The sequence below is a fragment of the Rhinoderma darwinii genome, chromosome 3 (genome assembly GCF_050947455.1).
Source record: "Rhinoderma darwinii isolate aRhiDar2 chromosome 3, aRhiDar2.hap1, whole genome shotgun sequence".
Lineage (NCBI taxonomy): Eukaryota > Metazoa > Chordata > Amphibia > Anura > Rhinodermatidae > Rhinoderma > Rhinoderma darwinii.
In genome coordinates, this window is record NC_134689.1 from 350,549,557 (window position 1) to 350,567,185 (window position 17,629).

General features: G+C 45.0%; 1 protein-coding gene and 1 long non-coding RNA gene across 2 annotated transcripts in view; both read left to right on the forward strand.

Annotated features, from left to right (window-relative positions):
• The window catches only part of LOC142749916 (prenylcysteine oxidase 1-like), a 45,118-nt gene extending 40,286 nt beyond the window's left edge, over nucleotides 1-4,832 (forward strand). Inside the window, exons 5-6 of the mRNA XM_075858510.1 lie at nucleotides 961-1,113; nucleotides 4,059-4,832. Of these exons, the coding sequence (XP_075714625.1) occupies nucleotides 961-1,113; nucleotides 4,059-4,723 (818 nt within the window). The 3' untranslated portion in view covers nucleotides 4,724-4,832. The remainder of the gene's footprint in view (nucleotides 1-960; nucleotides 1,114-4,058) is intronic.
• A 594-nt stretch (nucleotides 4,833-5,426) lies between these two features.
• Nucleotides 5,427-10,297, forward strand: LOC142749917 (uncharacterized). Its single transcript, XR_012882505.1, has 2 exons — nucleotides 5,427-7,224; nucleotides 7,265-10,297. It is a non-coding gene; the product is annotated as an uncharacterized LOC142749917 (long non-coding RNA).
• The last annotated feature ends 7,332 nt before the right edge of the window (nucleotides 10,298-17,629 follow it).

Consider the following 17,629-nt stretch of genomic DNA (forward strand, 5'->3'; position numbering starts at 1 on the left):
GGCACAGTGAATGCTGGAGCAAGGAGACGTCAGCTCCTTGCTCCAGCATTGAATGGAACCGGGACCTCGGTGAGTGATTTGCGATTCCCCCCCCCCCCCGAGGTCTTCACATGAACCCCTAGGGGGACGCAACCCACAGTGTGTAATGTATTGTGTTGTATTGTGCAGTTTGTGGTGGAGAGAGGAGGGGGGGCTGTAATTTAACGCCCCCCCCCCCTTCCGATCTCCACCGCAAACACAGACGGCACAATACAACACAATACATTACAACAACACAATACATTACAATACAGACTCTGCAGCTCACCTAGAGTCCTCCGCACCGGCTCTTCCACTGCACTGGCTGGAAGCCGTGTTCAGTGACGTCACGTCACATGGTACACTAAGTGTACCATGTGACCGTAACCAGGAAGTGCCGGCTTCACGGCACAGAAAATGTATTTAACCAGCATGCTGTATGGCAACGGGGGCACCATGGGTCCCAAAGGCTTAGGGGCCTGGTTGCAACTGTGACAGCTACGACCCCTATAGCTACGCCACTGGTCATGTGTAAATGAATACATGGCTGCAGTACCGGATTAAACACATTATTTGTTTGTAGAATGTAACCATGGTGATACATAGATCTGCATAAGAGCTGTATGCACAAAACAGTAATATTTTTTGTATTTTGTTTTTTTAAAACAAGAAATAACACTATGGTTCCCTCTGCAGCAAATAGCATATTCTCAAAAGGAATCCGCCAGTCCATCTATAGTAAAGATATTCTGGTGGGGTATTGTCTAATCAACAGAAAATGTAAGGGGTACATACTAAATCATTTTTGTTTTAAAAAATAACTTTTATAAATACACTACATTTTCTCTCCACTGTTATTCACATGACTTATTTTGCCCTGGTTGACAGGTTCTATATACACAGTCATATTGTGTATTTGAATATATTATTTGCTTTTTGTAGGGGCGGTGTCTATGTCTTGCTTAGACCCAGGTCAATGGGCAGTGGAAGGTGGGAACAAGCTGGTTTGTTCTCGATTAATTGATGCATCTGAGGCCCAGCTAATTCAGGGCTCTGTCACCTCTGTGCAGGAGAACGTCCATATTACAAAATCTGGTAAGTTTCTCTACCCTAACTGAATGATACTTCATTTACTTACGGATTACCAATATGATTACCGCTGTTTGTTGCAGTCTTTCACAAGCGATCTTGCAACATGGTATCAGGATCAAAAGCTATAAATAGTTTAATATGGGACATCCAAATGGCGCTGCTAAAAAATACACGGATAAATAAGCAGTTATTTCAGGGGGCGTAAATAGAGGTGAGGAGCCCATAGCAAAGATTAAAGTGTAGCCCTCTTCTGGTGCCGGCTAACACTACCGCCAGGGCCTCCCATTGCACACTTTGTACTTATGGAAAAGAAGCTGCACATATTGTAGCTACATTCCCTATTTTATTGATTGGACAGTGTTATTTGCCTTCCAACAATGGTATTTGGGCACTATATGGTACATGATAAGGTGGGGTGTCCTGTGGAACCTGTGCAGAGGGGATCTCCACATAGGTTCTCACCACCCATTAAAATAAGGGATACAGCCAAACAAGCCTGGGTCCCCTCTCTCCAGCGGCCCTATAGCAGCTGCATGTTCTGCCTCTATGATATGTATGCCCTTGTTACATGCCAGCCTCTAATCCTATATCAGATCACAGAGTGGCTGTCAGATGAGAGCCTTTTCTTTTAATCACAGAGAATAAAAATGTTGTTATAGCTTTATGTGATCAGCCTACCCACAGGTAAAATTCCTAAAGTTAAAGAAAAATGACATTTGCCATGGAAAAAAACTAATAAGAACGACAGCATTTTCATTAGAAAAACCCTTGTGGCTACGGCCTACGAAATGTATGGAATAACTAAGGATCTGATGATCAGAAGAGCTGTTTTCAGTGTAGAAGCAGGAAGCTAATGGGGCTATGACCAGCTCCCTTCCATTTTCATCAAAAATAGAGGGTTCTTAGATGACCTATTTAATGATGTTTGTGAGCAAAAGAATTTGCCTTAAACTTAAAGGGAATGTGTCGCTAGAATTATTTTTTTTTTTTCAGTTAAACAGTTAGTATATCTAAGTGATTATACATTGTTTTAATTTTTAAAAAATTATCACAAGTCAGGAAATATTATACATTTGATTCTAATTTATAACCTTTCCATGTGCTGGTCACTAGAGGGAGCAATTCCCAAAATTGCAGTATTGGCAATGTGGTAAAGCAACCTCATTGCTTTATGCTGCAAATTTGGGGTAGACACACTCGCTCTAGTGTCCTCACACATTCCCCCCTCCCTTATCCTGGCTAGTGCCAGGAGAAGGAGGGGGTTGAATCTTCAAACCTCCTACACTGTGTGCCGCCATTTTCTGAGCGAATGCACAGTGCAGGAGGATTAGATACAGTGGTAATCAGACAGTATAACACGAACATTATACACAAACATAACTTACCTGCTCCTGCTGCCGCTGCTGCCTCTGCTCCTATTCCTTGCGCCTTCGCGTATGGTCGGAAGTCGTCATCTTACTGTCCGGCCGCAGCTTCCGGTCCACATGAAAATGGCGCCGGATTTCGCTCTGCCGAAGACCTTCCTTTTGATCTGTGTGGGAGCGGCGCATGCGCCGTTCCCACACAGACGGCTTACGCTATAGTGAATGGAACGGCTCCCGTTCGCATTCTCTATGGGGATGTATGTGCCATATTCCATCTCTGTATGTGTCGTTAATCGACACATACAGAGATGAAAAAAAAATGGCAGCCCCCATAGAGAAGTAAAAGTGAGAAAAAAGTAAAAAGTAAAACACAAATAAATAAAATGTATTTTAATAACATACTAAAAGCAATATTATATAAAAAAAAAAAATTTCGCGACACCTTCTCTTTAAAAGGATTTTTATCCACCATAGTGAGTGATAGCATATCACTAAGATATGCCATCACTTACTGATTGGTGAGGTTCTGACTTCCAGGAGCCCCCCTGATCCTTAGCTAGCTAAATGCGGGGGGCTACAACACGGCCCCACTCACTTAATTGTGGCCATTTTAATGCCCTACACATCAGGTGGCCAGGAGTACAACAGGTCGGACACCCAAAGATCAGAATGTTATGATATGTCCTAGCAATATACCATAACATTGTATGATGGAAATATCCCTTTAAATAAGGAAAATAGTAAGTAAGATGTTTATGAACTTCTTTGGCAGGTGTAGACGTGTATTAGATGTATCACAGCCAAAAATGTTGTGTTTGTATGCGTGACGGATGCCATAAAGTGGCATCCGTCCCCATAAGCTATTATGGCTCCTGTTTAACGTATATTTTATAAAAAGCTCATGACATATATATTAAACGGAGGCCATAACAGCATATGGGTGGCGGAAGCAACTGTTAAAAGGGTTTCCAGTCCTTAAAAATTGATGGCCTAGCCTCCGTATAGGCCATCAATAGCTGATCGCTCGGAGTCCAACTGTTTTGAAGGGGCCGCAGTGCACGTACGAGCGCTACTTTCTTCATTCCGGTCACTGCTCGTACTGTAAATTGCTGACACAGCAGTAGCGTCGGTTCACAATATCACAGCCTTCTCCCATTCCCATTCACCACACGAGCGCTGCATCCCCTTCAAAACAGCTGATCGGCGGGGGGTCCCGGTAGTTGGATAACTTAGACGTGATGGATTACAGGTGGATCCTGCGTGAGAGACATTCAGGACCCGCTGACACTGAATCCATCAGATCCGCGGGACTGATGGATTCAGGTCAAAACGAAAGATACAGCTGCTTTGCATAGAGAATACAGAGAAGCTGTATCTCAAAAAGTAAAACTAATTTTTTAATAAAGACTAATTATAAAGTTACATAAAACACACTGAACTGTTTATTTAAAAAAATAAAAATGCCCCTCAAAGGTGTACATAGCCTTTAATGTACTCCTAGAGATTAGTTTACACTTTTATATTGTAAAATAATTTCCTCCGATATTGAATATTCTGATGAACTGTCACCTCCCTTATTTCCAGGAGATACAGTAAGATTGTATGAAGTGAGGTATCAAACAAGCAATGGCGCTGGACAGGATTTCTATGACATCATAATCATCGCAACACCACTTAACAAGGCGATTTCAAAGATTGAGTTCCAGGGCTTCAATCCACCCATAGAAACATTTTCAAAGCCATATATACAGGTCGTGACCACAGTTGTTCATGGTAAAATCAATGCTTCTTTCTTTGGATGTTCAAAGCCATGCCATTTTGGTGTTTCTGAAATATTTACCACTGATAACCCCAAACATTTTGTGAGTAGCATTAGCCGCATTTCTCCAGTCACCTTTGTCCCCGAATCACATCTTTCCAACTCCTCTGGCTATGAAATCTGGAGAATGTTTTCTCCAGAGTTGCTCACAGATGACCAGTTGGGCCTTCTCTTTGAGTCTTATGAAGGAGTTGGTGCTAAAAAGTGGCTAGCTTATCCCCAGTATACCAATGCTCCAGAGAAACTACCCCCTATAATGCTGCATCATGGGATTTATTACGTGAACAGTATAGAGTGGGCAGCAAGTGCCATGGAGATTTGTGCAGTCTCTGCCAAGAACGTGGCACTTCTATCTTACCATCGGTGGTACGACATGGACACCCACGTTGATCAAGATGATTTAGCAGAGCGTCTTAAGTCTGAATTGTAGACTCATTGCCAGGGATCTATCGTTTTTGACCTCTGTAATCTGCCCAAACAGAATACAGGATCTGTCAACAGCAGTCTAATTTTTTTGAATAAACACCTTGGTGACTTATTATCAGAATTACTCATTTCTGTAAAAAGGGTATATTAGGGATTAAGACCTTTTTTTCTGATACCATACATTCCCTGTAATGTGATATGAAGTTAATCTTTGCGGCTCCTTCACAGCTTTTCAGAGGCAATCCTGCCCTTCCGCTGTGCAGGATTTACTTGAATGGAGCAGTGCTGCAGTTCTCTGCACAGCTGTGCAGGGAAAAGGCTAAAGGGACTAGGACTGGTGAGGGTTGCAGAGGGCGGACCCTATGGCATATCCTAGCAAATATGCCATAATATTGTAAGATGGGAATAGCCCTTTGACATAATTTACCTAAAATGTGCAGATGATCCCAGTGTGTAAGTATCATGTCCCTGGTAAATAAGTGCAAGGTACTGCTAAACCGCCCCTGTTATACTGTATAGTCGTCACATTTTTTTCTAGCTCAGGGGTCAACCTTTTTTGTACAGCGTGCCGATTTAAAAATGTAAAAAATAAATAAATCAAAGAAAAAGTACTTAGTGTGCCATGTAACAAGAAATATATAGGAAGGTAAGAAAGAAATTGCAGTCTAAAGACGGGCATCGGCGCTAGGCTCAAGAGGATAAGGAACAGAGTCAGGTAAGTACTTACCTGACTGTTCCTTATCCTCTTGAGCCTGGTGCCGATGCCCGTCTTTAGACTGCAATTTTTTTTTTGCTTTCCTATATATATCTTGTCCCAGGCACCAAGGAATTAGTACCGAGGGACTGCAGTGGGTGGCAGCCGGCAACATAAATTTTTCCACCTCTTTTATATAGTCTCGGAGGAGCGCCGCCATTCCCTCATCTTTTTTGCTGCACAACTCATGTAACAAGAAAGTCATATAACACACACTGTTACTATGTATGTGACATAAACCATTTAATCAATTAATCAAACTTACGTTTCAGTAATTGACTTTCTTTGCATAGATGATCCCTGTGGTGCATACAAGGTGACTGAGCTGAGCTTCGGCCTCACAGTGCTCTGCAGTAAGCCTGCTTCATGAGGGGTTGAGGATGGAATTCATGTGTGAGACGACGACCTGCTCACACAGATATTGTTCCTTCCATGGCTTATGTGGCTTATGAAGGATACGTGGACATGTTGTATTAGGGGCTGCAGTCGCTGTTCATAGAAAAATTGCACTGCGTACATAGGATTGGCGCCTTCATCTTGGTCAAACGCCGCCCCTTGGCTTGATTGATGGCACTAGAATGTGCAGACGTCACGGGTTTCTATAGTAAAATCTCACGCAAACGCTGTGCGACCACTGGCCCTGAAGAAACCAATGACGTCGGCGCTCACTAAAATTCTTATTAATCAAACCAAGGAGCTTTGGTTTAGGCTGGGGAGCACTTGCTGAACTTACGACTCAGCGTGCCAGGCAAATATGCCCCGCGTGACAGCTGTGTCATAGGTTGCTGAGCCCTGTTCTAGGTCATCATTTGCAGTGTGTTTTAACGCATGCATCCAGATTGTCTCTGTGTTGCTTATAATCATTACAACTGTCACGACTCTGGGGTATGTGGACCCACTGTGTCGCTCCACCGTAGCGGAGTAGCTAATGGCCTAACAGGAGTCAAAGATAGTCTATGGGACAAGAGTACCTGGCTAGAAGTCTTGGGAGACACTTGACTTAGCAGACACTTGGCTTGACACGGACACTTGACACAAATGTGCTCAGGCAAGGAGGAAGTGTCAGAGTCCTTTTTAATGTCCAGGGTGAGTTGGGGTTGGGCAGAGACAATTTTACTTGTGCCGCACTGGTCCCTTAAGACCGGGAACGAGCACGCGCTACCCTAGCAGAAGCAGTGGAGAGATGCAGTCTCGCGGCTGCCGGTAGGTAGGGGATGCCGGCAATCAGCAACCGTGGGCATTACAACAACCCTCGATCAAACATGGAAAAGTTAATTTCGCCTGAAAAATCTTTTTGCAGACAACTACTATGTTAAATTATATAAACACACACATTGACCTTGGACGAATATGCATGTTATTCTATGGAACAAGGGGTATAAAAGCAACTATCAGACACAACTTGCACCCTTTATCTAGTGGGAAAAATGTAATTGGACAAAAAACTGTAGTGTTTTTTTTTCTCCTAACAATCGGTTTTCATAGACTTTGCGCCAATGCTTCTAAAATATAACAATGAAGCAACTTTGCAAATAGTTTTGATTAAAAATCTACTGTATTGTGTCTATAGCTCCTATTCAGACCTATGTGTCTTCATGGTAACATGCTATAAACGACCCTCTTAGGGCTTATTTAGACGAACGTGATATACGTCCGTGCAACGCGCGTTAGTCTCTGGGGTTGTGCTGACTGTCCGTGAGTTTCACGCAGCGTGTGTCCGTTGCGTAAAACTCATGACATCTCCGATATTTGTGCGTTGTTCGTGCATCACGCACCCATTGAAGTCAATAGGTGCGTGAAAATCACATGCAGCACGCGGAAGCACTTCCGTGTGACGCGCGTGATTCGCGCAACAGCAGTTAAAAGTATGAATGAAAACAGAAAAGCACCACGTGCTTTTCTGTTTACAAACATACAAACAGAGTGTCATAATGGTGGCGGCTGCGTGAAAATCACGCATCATACGCGGCTAACACACGGAGCTGTTAAGTACCTTTTGCGCGCGCAAAACGCCGTGTTTTTTGTGCGCGCAAAACGCACACGCTCGTGTAAATCCGGCCTTAGACTGATCCTACAGTCATACTCCTGTCCATCTGTCCCCTACTTCTTGCTAATCTACTAAATCTAGATGTATTGGAGAAATAAAAAAAAATGGTTGCAAAGGTGGACATAGACTTTAAGATTGTTGGCAAATCACTTTAAGGGTATGTTCACACGTGCACGTCCGTTACGGCTGAAATTACAGAGCTGTTTTCAGGTGAAAACAGCTCCTGAATTTCAGACGTAATGGCATGTGCAGGCGTTTTTCGCAGCGTCCATTACGGACGGAATTGGAGCTGTTTTTCTATGGAGTCAATGGAAAACGGATCCAACTACGTCCCAAGAAGTGACATGCACTTCTTTGACGCGGGCATCTTTTTTACGCGCCATCTTTTGACAGCGGCGCGTAAAAAAAAATGACCGTCTGCACAGTACATCGTAAAACCCATTCAAATGAATGGGCAGATGTTTGCCGACGCTTTCAAGCAGTATTTTTGGCCGTAATTCCAGGCGTAAAACGCCTGAATTACGTCCGTAAATAGTGCATGTGAACATACCCTAAGGCCTTCTCACGGACGTATACCACGGTCATCTAAATTCGACCTAAAAATGGTGGAATTTGGCCCAAAAAAATAAATGCTACAAGTATTTTGACCACTAAGGGCAATCACAAAAGCAAGCTATAAATAAGAGCAATAAGATGTGATCACAGTAGTTGCTAGCAGCAGTCCTTAATGTTCAGCTGGTAGCCGGGGGACTACAAGTTTTATAACGAATAGTGAATACAGAAGAATAAATAGATACTTTTGAAAAAAAAATCCTAAACTAAAAATCTTAATAATCTTAAAATATTAGCACAATATTCATGGATATATTTACACTCTGAACTAAACACATACATTGTAACGGTTATAAAATAGTACAGGGCATATACATGAAATTAGAATAAAAATTGATGTGAACAAATAAAATAACAACATGGCAAAAGACAAACTAGGCCTCATTTATCAAAATGAACAGAATAGCTGGCCTTGTTGTTCATAGCAACCAGTCACAGTGCAGCTTTAATTTCTCCAGAACGGTTTCAGAAATACAAGCTGAGCTTTGATTGGTTGCCATACGCAACAAGACCAGTTTTTATGTTAGTTTTGATAGATGAGACCCAATGTGTTTCAAATCACTAGCATGAATACATAATAATTTTATCAGATATCCTTCTAGTTTATGATATAGCCTGGCAGCTTGGGGACATTTGATTTCTGTCAGTGGTCTGTATCTCATTCGTACACAGCATAGTGGAATTAACAGCAGCCTAATATCATATTCTTACATTGGTTTCCCGAGATTCTAATACATTTAAAAAGAAAAAAAAAAAACCCTTGAAGGGATTGTCTGGTTTAGAAAGCCCATTTTCAAAAACAACTTAGAATCCCTTAATGCGAACAGAGGGAGACCACAATCAATTACAAAGAGTTCAAATATTAGCTCCTATGTATAGAATTTTTTTACTTCCCCTTTCTCATCCCTTGGTTGAACTTGATGGACATGTGTCTTTTTTCAACCGTACAAACTATGTAACTCTCTGGAGGACCTAGCACATCTGTGCATTACACGACTGCCTATTTCAATGGGTACAATGCAATTCTTTATGTCTCCTGTGGTGGGGCTGCAGGGAAAGTGAACACTTGCTGCTGTGTTCCCTCACATAATACAGCTGATCACTGGTATTCCCAACAACGGGAACACTTGTGATCAGCTTACTTACCAGGTACCTTCTAACTTAAATGGTTTGTAAAAACCATACAACCCCTTTAAATGCTGTCTCAATAGAAAAGCAATAAGGTTTTTGTTATACTCCTAGTACTAATTCTGCTGCGTTTCACCTGTTGCAGCATCAGTGGCTGACAACATATGACCGCGGTCGCCAACCATGACAATCTTTGGTGAAATTGTGTCCACCACAGCGCTATATGTACCATGTAATTTTAGCCATAATTATATACACTTAACTCCATTAACAGATATTCAAGGATTAAGCCAATGACTATTATAGGCCAGTTTCACACGAGTGTAATACTTGCGCATTTCTGCACCCCAATTTGTGGACGTAATACAAATGTGCCGGTATTATGCACGTGTAAAAATTGGCCTTAGAGTTTTTGTTTATTTAACAGCTATTTCAAATAGGATATGTTTTTCGTGCCATGTTTGTAAGGGTATGTTCACACGGCGGGGGTCCGTAACGGCTGAAATTACGGGGATGTTTCAGCCTGAAAACATCCCCGTAATTTCAGCCGTACCGGCATGTGCAGGCGCTTGAACGCCGCGTCAATTACGGCCGTAATTAGCGCTGCTATTCATTGGAGTCAATGAATAGCGGCTCCAATTACGGCCAAAGAAGTGACAGGTCACTTCTTCTACGCGGGCGTCTATGTACGCGCCGTCATTTGACAGCGGCGCGTAAATATACGCCTCGTGTGAACAGACAAACGTCTGCCCATTGCTTTCAATGGGCAGATGTTTGTCAGCGCTATTGAGGCACTATTTTCGGGCGTAATTCGGGGCAAAAACGCCCGATTTACGTCCGTAAATAGGCCGTGTGAACATACCCTAAGAGTCTCTTATATCTAAATGGTGGCCTTGTTACTCAAAGGAACCAATCAGGGCCAATCATGTTGTCTAGGGAACCTAAATATCCCTAAAACAGAATTTGTTCATGTTTGATATTCTGGATTAATAACGTTTTACTATTTTAATAAAACGCATTCTTCTGTATGTGTCTAACATTCTGCAGACCTTACTTTCTTGGGAGATCGAAAAATAGTATGGGCTTCAAGATAACCCCTAAAACTGTGTAACAATTTTTTAGTGAATTTATTAATCACTACCTGAATGGTGATTCTTTTGGCTTTTGTTTTCTATAATATGAATGTCATTTATGAAACAATTCTAATAGATTTGTGAACAACATTGAAATTGAGACATTTTACTTTGTTTTTAACTTTGTGAATAGTATGTTACGTAGCAAATCCAGTTGCAAAGAAGAACTGTAGTATAAAGTATAAGGAAAGGACAGAGAAGCAATCTGAGCCACTGATGAAAAAGGGAGAGGCAAAATGTGATGGTGTTGGGCCCCAATGAAACATATGTAAGTTCAACATGTCATTCCTAACTGGTCTACTCATATGTAGCAGAGGGATCTTTGTGGAACCCTCAGACTCCAGATTACGATGGGTAAAACTATAGGGGGTGCATAGGGTGCAGAAAAAAAGAAAAGTTAATTGGAAAAAAAAAGAAAAGGTAAGCTTATTCCTTAGCAACCAATTAGGTTGCAGCTTTCATTTGCTGCTGATAAATAAGAATTGGAAGCTGATTGGCTGCTAAGGGCAGCTGCCCCACTTTTCCTTTGAACCATTTTTGATAAATCTCCAATTTTGTAAACGTATATAAAATGTATCACTCCCTCTATAAGGGCCAGTTCACATCACCGTTGCCCTTCCGCTGAGGGGGGGGGTTCCATCGGAGGTTTCTGTCGGGTTAACTCCTCAACGGAAAGGCAAACGGAAACCTAAGCTTCCGTTTCCCTCACCATTGATATCAATGGTGACGGAAACATTGCTAAAGGTTTCTTTTTGTCACCGTTGTGACAGGATTCCGTTGCTTTGACGGAATCGATAGCGCAGTCCGCTGAGGAGTTAACCCGACGGAAACCTCAGTCGGAACCCCTCAGCGGAAAGGAACGGTGATGTGAATACAGCCTAAGAGGGTGCAGTTAATGCTTTGTTAAAATGTATTACTCTAGGGTTGACAAACCTATGGGAGCTAAATACAACAGCAGCACAAAGTGCTATCCTACCCAGTACTCCAGGTTAAAAAATGTTGCCTACATTGATACATCGTGACAGACTTTTAGGGCATGGCCCCACGTGGCGGTTTTCTTCCGCAACTGTCCGCATCAATGCCGCACAGAATCTGCGTTGCAGATTCTGTGGCGGATCTGCCCAAAATGTGCAGTAAATTGATGCAGACTAGCCGCTGCGTATTGAGGTGAAAGTACTTCCCTTCTCTCTATCAGTGCAGGATAGAGAGAAGGGACAGCACTTTCCCTAGTGAAAGTAAAAGAATTTCATACTTACCGGCCGTTGTCTTGGTGACGCGTCCCTCTTTCGGCATCCAGCCCGACCTCCCTGGATGACGCGGCAGTCCATGTGACCGCTGCAGCCTGTGATTGGCTGCTGCCGTCACTTAGACTGAAACGTCCTCCTGGGAAGCCGGACTGGAGGAAGAAGCAGGGAGTTCTCGGTAAGTATGAACTTCTATTTTTTTTTTACAGGTTGATGTATATTGTGATCGGTAGTCACTGTCCAGGGTGCTGAAACACTTACTGCCGATCACTTAACTCTTTCAGCACCCTGGACAGTGACTATTTACTGACGTCGCCTAGCAACGCTCCCATAATTACGGATGCACATACACGTAGTCACCCGTAATTATGGGTGCACACACGTAGTCACCCGTAATTATGGATGCACACACGTAGTCACCCGTAATAATGGGTGCACACACGTAGTCACCCGTAATTCCGGGAGCCCCATTGACTTCCTCAGTCTGGCTGTAGACCTAGAAATACATAGGTCCAGCCAGAATGAAGAAATGTCATGTTAAAAAACCAATACGCATCCGCACATAACATGTACATGACATCTGCGGACTTCATTGCGGAATTTAGAATCTCCATTGAAGTCAATGGAAAACTTCCGCAATGAGTCCGCAACCAGTCCGCCACACGTTCGCAACATCCATTGTATGCTGCGGACACCAAATTCCGCACCGCAGCCTATGCTCCGCAGCGGAATTTTCCACCTCGTCTAAACGAAGCCTATTAAAAAGAAGTGTAAGGCAATGGAGAAACGGGTCCGCTGCGGATTAACGCTGCGGAGTGTCCGCAGCGGAATTCCAGAGCAATTCCGCCACGTGGGGCTTTGCCCTTACTGTTGGGCTATGTCAGGACAGGTTTTTAGCCCTCGACTGTAAAGAATTGTTCTACTGACAGCAAACAGAGATTTACACTTTTTCTATACAATGTCCAGTGTGTAGTGGAGATGTGACTGAAAAAAAGTTGCATTTCATAAATGTGTCTAATTCCCGAACAAACCGTATTCTATGGCCACTTTTTCCTACACTTTTAAAAAATGCCATGCATGGCACAAAGGATTTTAAAAAATAAAAATGAAAAAAACCTCAATGTTTTTGGTGATTTAAAACATATTTTTTAAATTGACTTTTATTAAAAATGTTGCTTAGTTTTTGTGATGCAGCTTCTACTCATCCCTATATGCATAGACAATGTATAGTTCACCAGGACATGATTCCGTCAGTTTGTAAGGTAGGTGACCATTCTTCGAATTACAAGAGAGGAGACACAACTTCTTGGTTCAACTTTTTACTATAAGGCAATCGAAACAGGATATTCGCTTCTGCGGAGCAGACAGGGACACTGAGTTTGGGGACGTCGAGCCTGCTGCAGGTCCCCCTGAGGGAGGTCGTACCTGATCCCCACATTGCCAAGCTCTGCAGCGACACACCGCTGTCAGTCACGGTGGGAGCTACCCACTAGTGTCATACCCTCAGGTAAGAGTCACACTCTCGCCCCCAGGGGTTGCGTCGTGGGAATCAGTGGACTACCCATACCTACTGGCACCGCCACGGGTCCACGCTATCTTTCGTGACCAGCCCTCTCTCTTCCTCAGTCGGCAGCCCAAGTGTTGGACACGCCTAGGACGCAACTAAACAGTCAAGGTTGACAAGTACTGCTCGTTCAATGTTCTGTTAATAGTCCATAAAGATTTTGTCAACCTGACCGTTCCTTCTGTCTGCTCCTAGTCACAACAGCGTACATATATAAGTATTCCTTACAGGGTGGTGACTACAGAAGGCATGCACTCTTGGGTAAAAGCAGGGACACAGGTAATGGCAATAGAAGTGAGGTAGTAAGTCTGTACTTGGCCCAATATACAGGTTATTTCGTGTCTTTCTCCTAAAACGTGTATACTAAGGGTGCTGTGCAAATGTGGCGTGGGACGGCACTATCTTCAGCGGGCCCCTGACTGCAGGACTGGTACAGACTCTGTAGCCCTCTGGTTCCCTATCAGGGTGTTATGCTGGGCAGTGCCCAGTACCTGTAACTGCTGTGGTTGGTATCTTCCACTCTGGTCCGGTCCTCCGATATTGCTCACTGCCTCCTTATCGGCCTCTAATCACCACTGAGCTGTGGTCCTGGGGCACCAAACTCTTCCTCCTTCTCACTGCCGTCCTATTGCCTTGCAACTCCACTCCTCCACCACGCTGCATCTACTCCGCTTCCTCCTCTTTTCGCGCCCTTCTCTCTTCTCGTGCCGACACTTCTAGTCCTCCTTGCCGCCCACACGTCTCTGCATCACGAGAATTCCTTGTCTTCTGGCACAGGAGCACATGAATCATGGCTCCCAGCATTAGAGGTTGTTGCCATGGCTACCGCAACGCTACGTACCGGCCTGTGTCTCTGCGTAGTTTCCTGAACAACCACCAAAAATCCGGTTTACCCACTCTTACAAGTTTAGCTGAACTGACAGATTGGCTGAGAACAGGTCCTGTGTGTGTCTAACATACAGGACCACCATAATAGCGATCACATCTAAGTTCATGAACTTAGATGTGATCGATATTATGGGGGTATTGTGTGCTTAGATGTGATCGATATTATAGTGGTCCTGTGTGTTAGACAGACGCACAGGACCCGCTCAACTGAAGGAACCGACTCATAGAGAACAACACAGCATCTATGTATAGAGGCTACATAGAAAGCAAAATTTTTAATAAAAGTCAATTTAAACATTTTTTATAATCACCAAGGGGAAATAGCCTCAATACATATACCCCCCCCCCCCAAAAAAAAGTGTGTGCATGCATGTATATGTGTATATAGGAGACAGCATGTTTATAGCATTATGACCCTATAGCTATGGATAGGATTAGATACAGTGGCTCAGCAGACAGTATCACACATGATAAGATTAGATACAGTGGCTCCGCATACAGTATCACCCATGATAGGATAAGATATAGGGCCCAGCAGACAGTATCACATATGATAGGATTAGATATAGGGCTCAGCTCGCTGACATTGCGGCTCCAGCGCTGGACCCAGGAAAGGTAAGAATAATAATTGTTTTCCTTTTTTTTGTGTTACTAATTATTTTTGTCTGTGTTTTTTTACAAGTTCGGTTGTTGGACTACGTTGGATTCGAGGACTACTTCGATAACGGCGTTTTTTTATTCTCAATAAAGTGGATAACGAGGGATGTGTTGGATTTTTATTTCAATAAAATATTTTTTCTATGTCTTTTTGTATTTTTCTAAACTTTATTATTACCACCTTAGTAATAGTTGCTGGCTGATTGACAACGTCCATTATTAAGGCGGAGCTTAATGTTAGACATGAAGAGGCTATAACTGACCCCCATTATTACCCCGGTACCCATCGCCACCAGGGGTACCGAGAAGAGCCGGGTATGATCCAGTACCCGACCATCTGTAGTGATGGTTGGGCACTGGAGCGGCCGCCAGCTGGTTTTATTTGGCTGGGAAAGCCCAAAAACAGTGTCCCTTCCCACCCTGGTAATGCTAGGCTGCTGCTGTGTTGTATCTGGCTGGTTATAAATATGGGGGAACCCCACAATGTTCTTTCCAATTATTATTATTTTTTTAAATGACGTGGGGTTCCCCCCATTTTATATTACAAGCCAGGTACAGCTCTGGCCTTTCCCAGCCTAATAATACCAGCCTGCGGCCACCCAGTGACCGACCATCACTACAGATGTTTGGGTACTGGATCGTACCGGCCCCTGGTGGCGGTTGGTACCAGGTTAATAATGGTGCTAGCCTCTGCACCGGCTAACACTAAGCCCCGCCTTAGTAATGGACGCTGTCAATCAGCCAGCAGCTATTAATAAGGCAGTAGAAATAAAGTTTTAAAAAAGTACAAAGACATATAAAAAATAGGTTTATTGAAATAAAAAAAAAACACACAACCCTCATTAACCATTTTATTGATGATTAAAAAAAAAGCAGTCATCGAAGTAGTCCTCGAATCCAACGACCAAACCCTTAAAAAAACACAAACACAAAAAAAAAACGTTAAGGGCCTGTTCACATCACCGCTACCCTTCCGTCTGAGGTTTCCGTCAAGTAACCCCTCAACGGAACGGCAAACTGAAACCGCAGCTTCCGTTTCCCTCACTACTGATCTCCATGGTGATGGAAACGTTGCTAAAGGTTTCCGTTTGTCCCCGTTGTGACAGGGTTCCGTTTTTTTTACAGAATCAATAGCACAGTCGACTGCGCTATTGGTTGCGTGAAGAACAACGGAACCCTGTCACAACGGGGACAAACGGAAACCTTTAGCAATGTTTCCATCACCATGGAGATCAGTGGTGAGGGAAACGGAAGCTGCGGTTTCAGTTTGCCATTCCGTTGAGGGGTTACTCAACAGAAACCTCCAACGGAACCCCTCAATGGAAGGGCAATGGTGATGTAAATACAGCCGAACAAATATGGTAGGCTTAGATACAGGGCCCATGTGCATGTGTGATACTGTTTGTTGGACCCTGTATCTAAGCCTAAGGTAGGCTTAGTTACAGGGTCCGGCAGACAGTAATCTTATACAGTACCCCCAACAATCAGGTGTCTTGAAGTGGGAGCAGCGCTTGTACGAACTCTACTTCCCCTTTGTTTTCCTTACTTGCATGTCGGCGATTCACAGTGTGAGAAAGTGACCGGAATGAAGAAGTAGCGCTCGTACGAGTGCTGCACCCCTTCAAAACTGCTGATAGCAGGGGTCCCGGGAGTCGGACCCTGACCTATCAGCTCCAGCAGACGTTGGTATTAAACTTGCCCTCCTCTTTGGCCTCAGCGGAGGTCCAGAAGAGGCTGGACGCAGCTGCAGGCTTGAGGGAAGCCGACATGACCGTCCTGGTAGGGAAAGGGTTAATGTTAAGAGGTGAGGGAAAGGTGAAGAAGCTGAAGGAGGGACGGGGAGGAGCTAGGGGGGACGGGGGGGCCGTTACTGCGCTTCCCGCTGTTTCTCGGCATTGAGCCGGAAGCAGCGGGAGGAGTAGTACACAAGAAGCAAAGCTCCCCGTTGCCCGGCTTTTTAGTATGGCAGAGGCCCTGATTTTAGAGCGGCTGCGTGCCGCTGCTGTGCACCACGGTCCCGGATGGCTGGAGGAGACCGTGGCTGCATTAACGCGGATCCCGGACGCCGTTTCGCCACGTCGGGCACGGCGTTCGGGGTCTGTTGTAAGGGACAGGCTCCCCTCCCCCGGCCCCCCTACGAGCATGGCTATGGCGGCGGGGGGGGAGTCGGCAACAACCGCTCCTGCGCTGGGCAGGCAGAGAGCGGTAGCAGGGGTGACGGCGATGCAGGCTGTGTCGACCCGTCCCTCTCGGCGGTCCCGACCTCCAGAGCGCCTGAGTCCGGAGGTAGTCCCGCGGACACGGCGTCGCAGAGGGAGCCCGATCCCGGACGCTGCAGGCCAGGCAGCTGGGAGGACCGCCCCTTCCCAGGCCCTGCGTCCTGGCAGGAATCCCAGGCCGCGACGGGGTCCGGCGGTAAGCAGGGAGTCGCAGGCCGGGCTCCCTGTCACCCCTCCCCCATCAGATGGAAGATGTCAAGAGCAAGGTACGGCCGCCCCGCATGGTGATGTTCCGGCCAGGGGGCAGGCTTCGTCAGGATCGTCTAGACGGACGACTAGATCTGCAGCGACGTCGAGGCAACAGGTCCGGTCGGAAGTCTGGGTCCCGGCGGTCGGGCGGCAGGTTGCCGGCCCATCGGTCAGCGCGTCCTCATCCCCTTTCCGAAGAGGTCGTTGGGAGGGACAGTCGTCGGCGAGAGAAGAACTGGAGGAAGGTGAACTGGACGTCTATCGTCGAGGTCAGGATGGTCCGGCTGACGGGAACACAGCGCCTGTGCAGCCCGGTGAGTGTATAACTCCTTTATTGTCTTATCCAGCGATTTTTATGTCGGGTGTCGGCGGGGGGGCTGCTAGCATAGCATCGGGGGCCGGTAGTGGCGCGGGC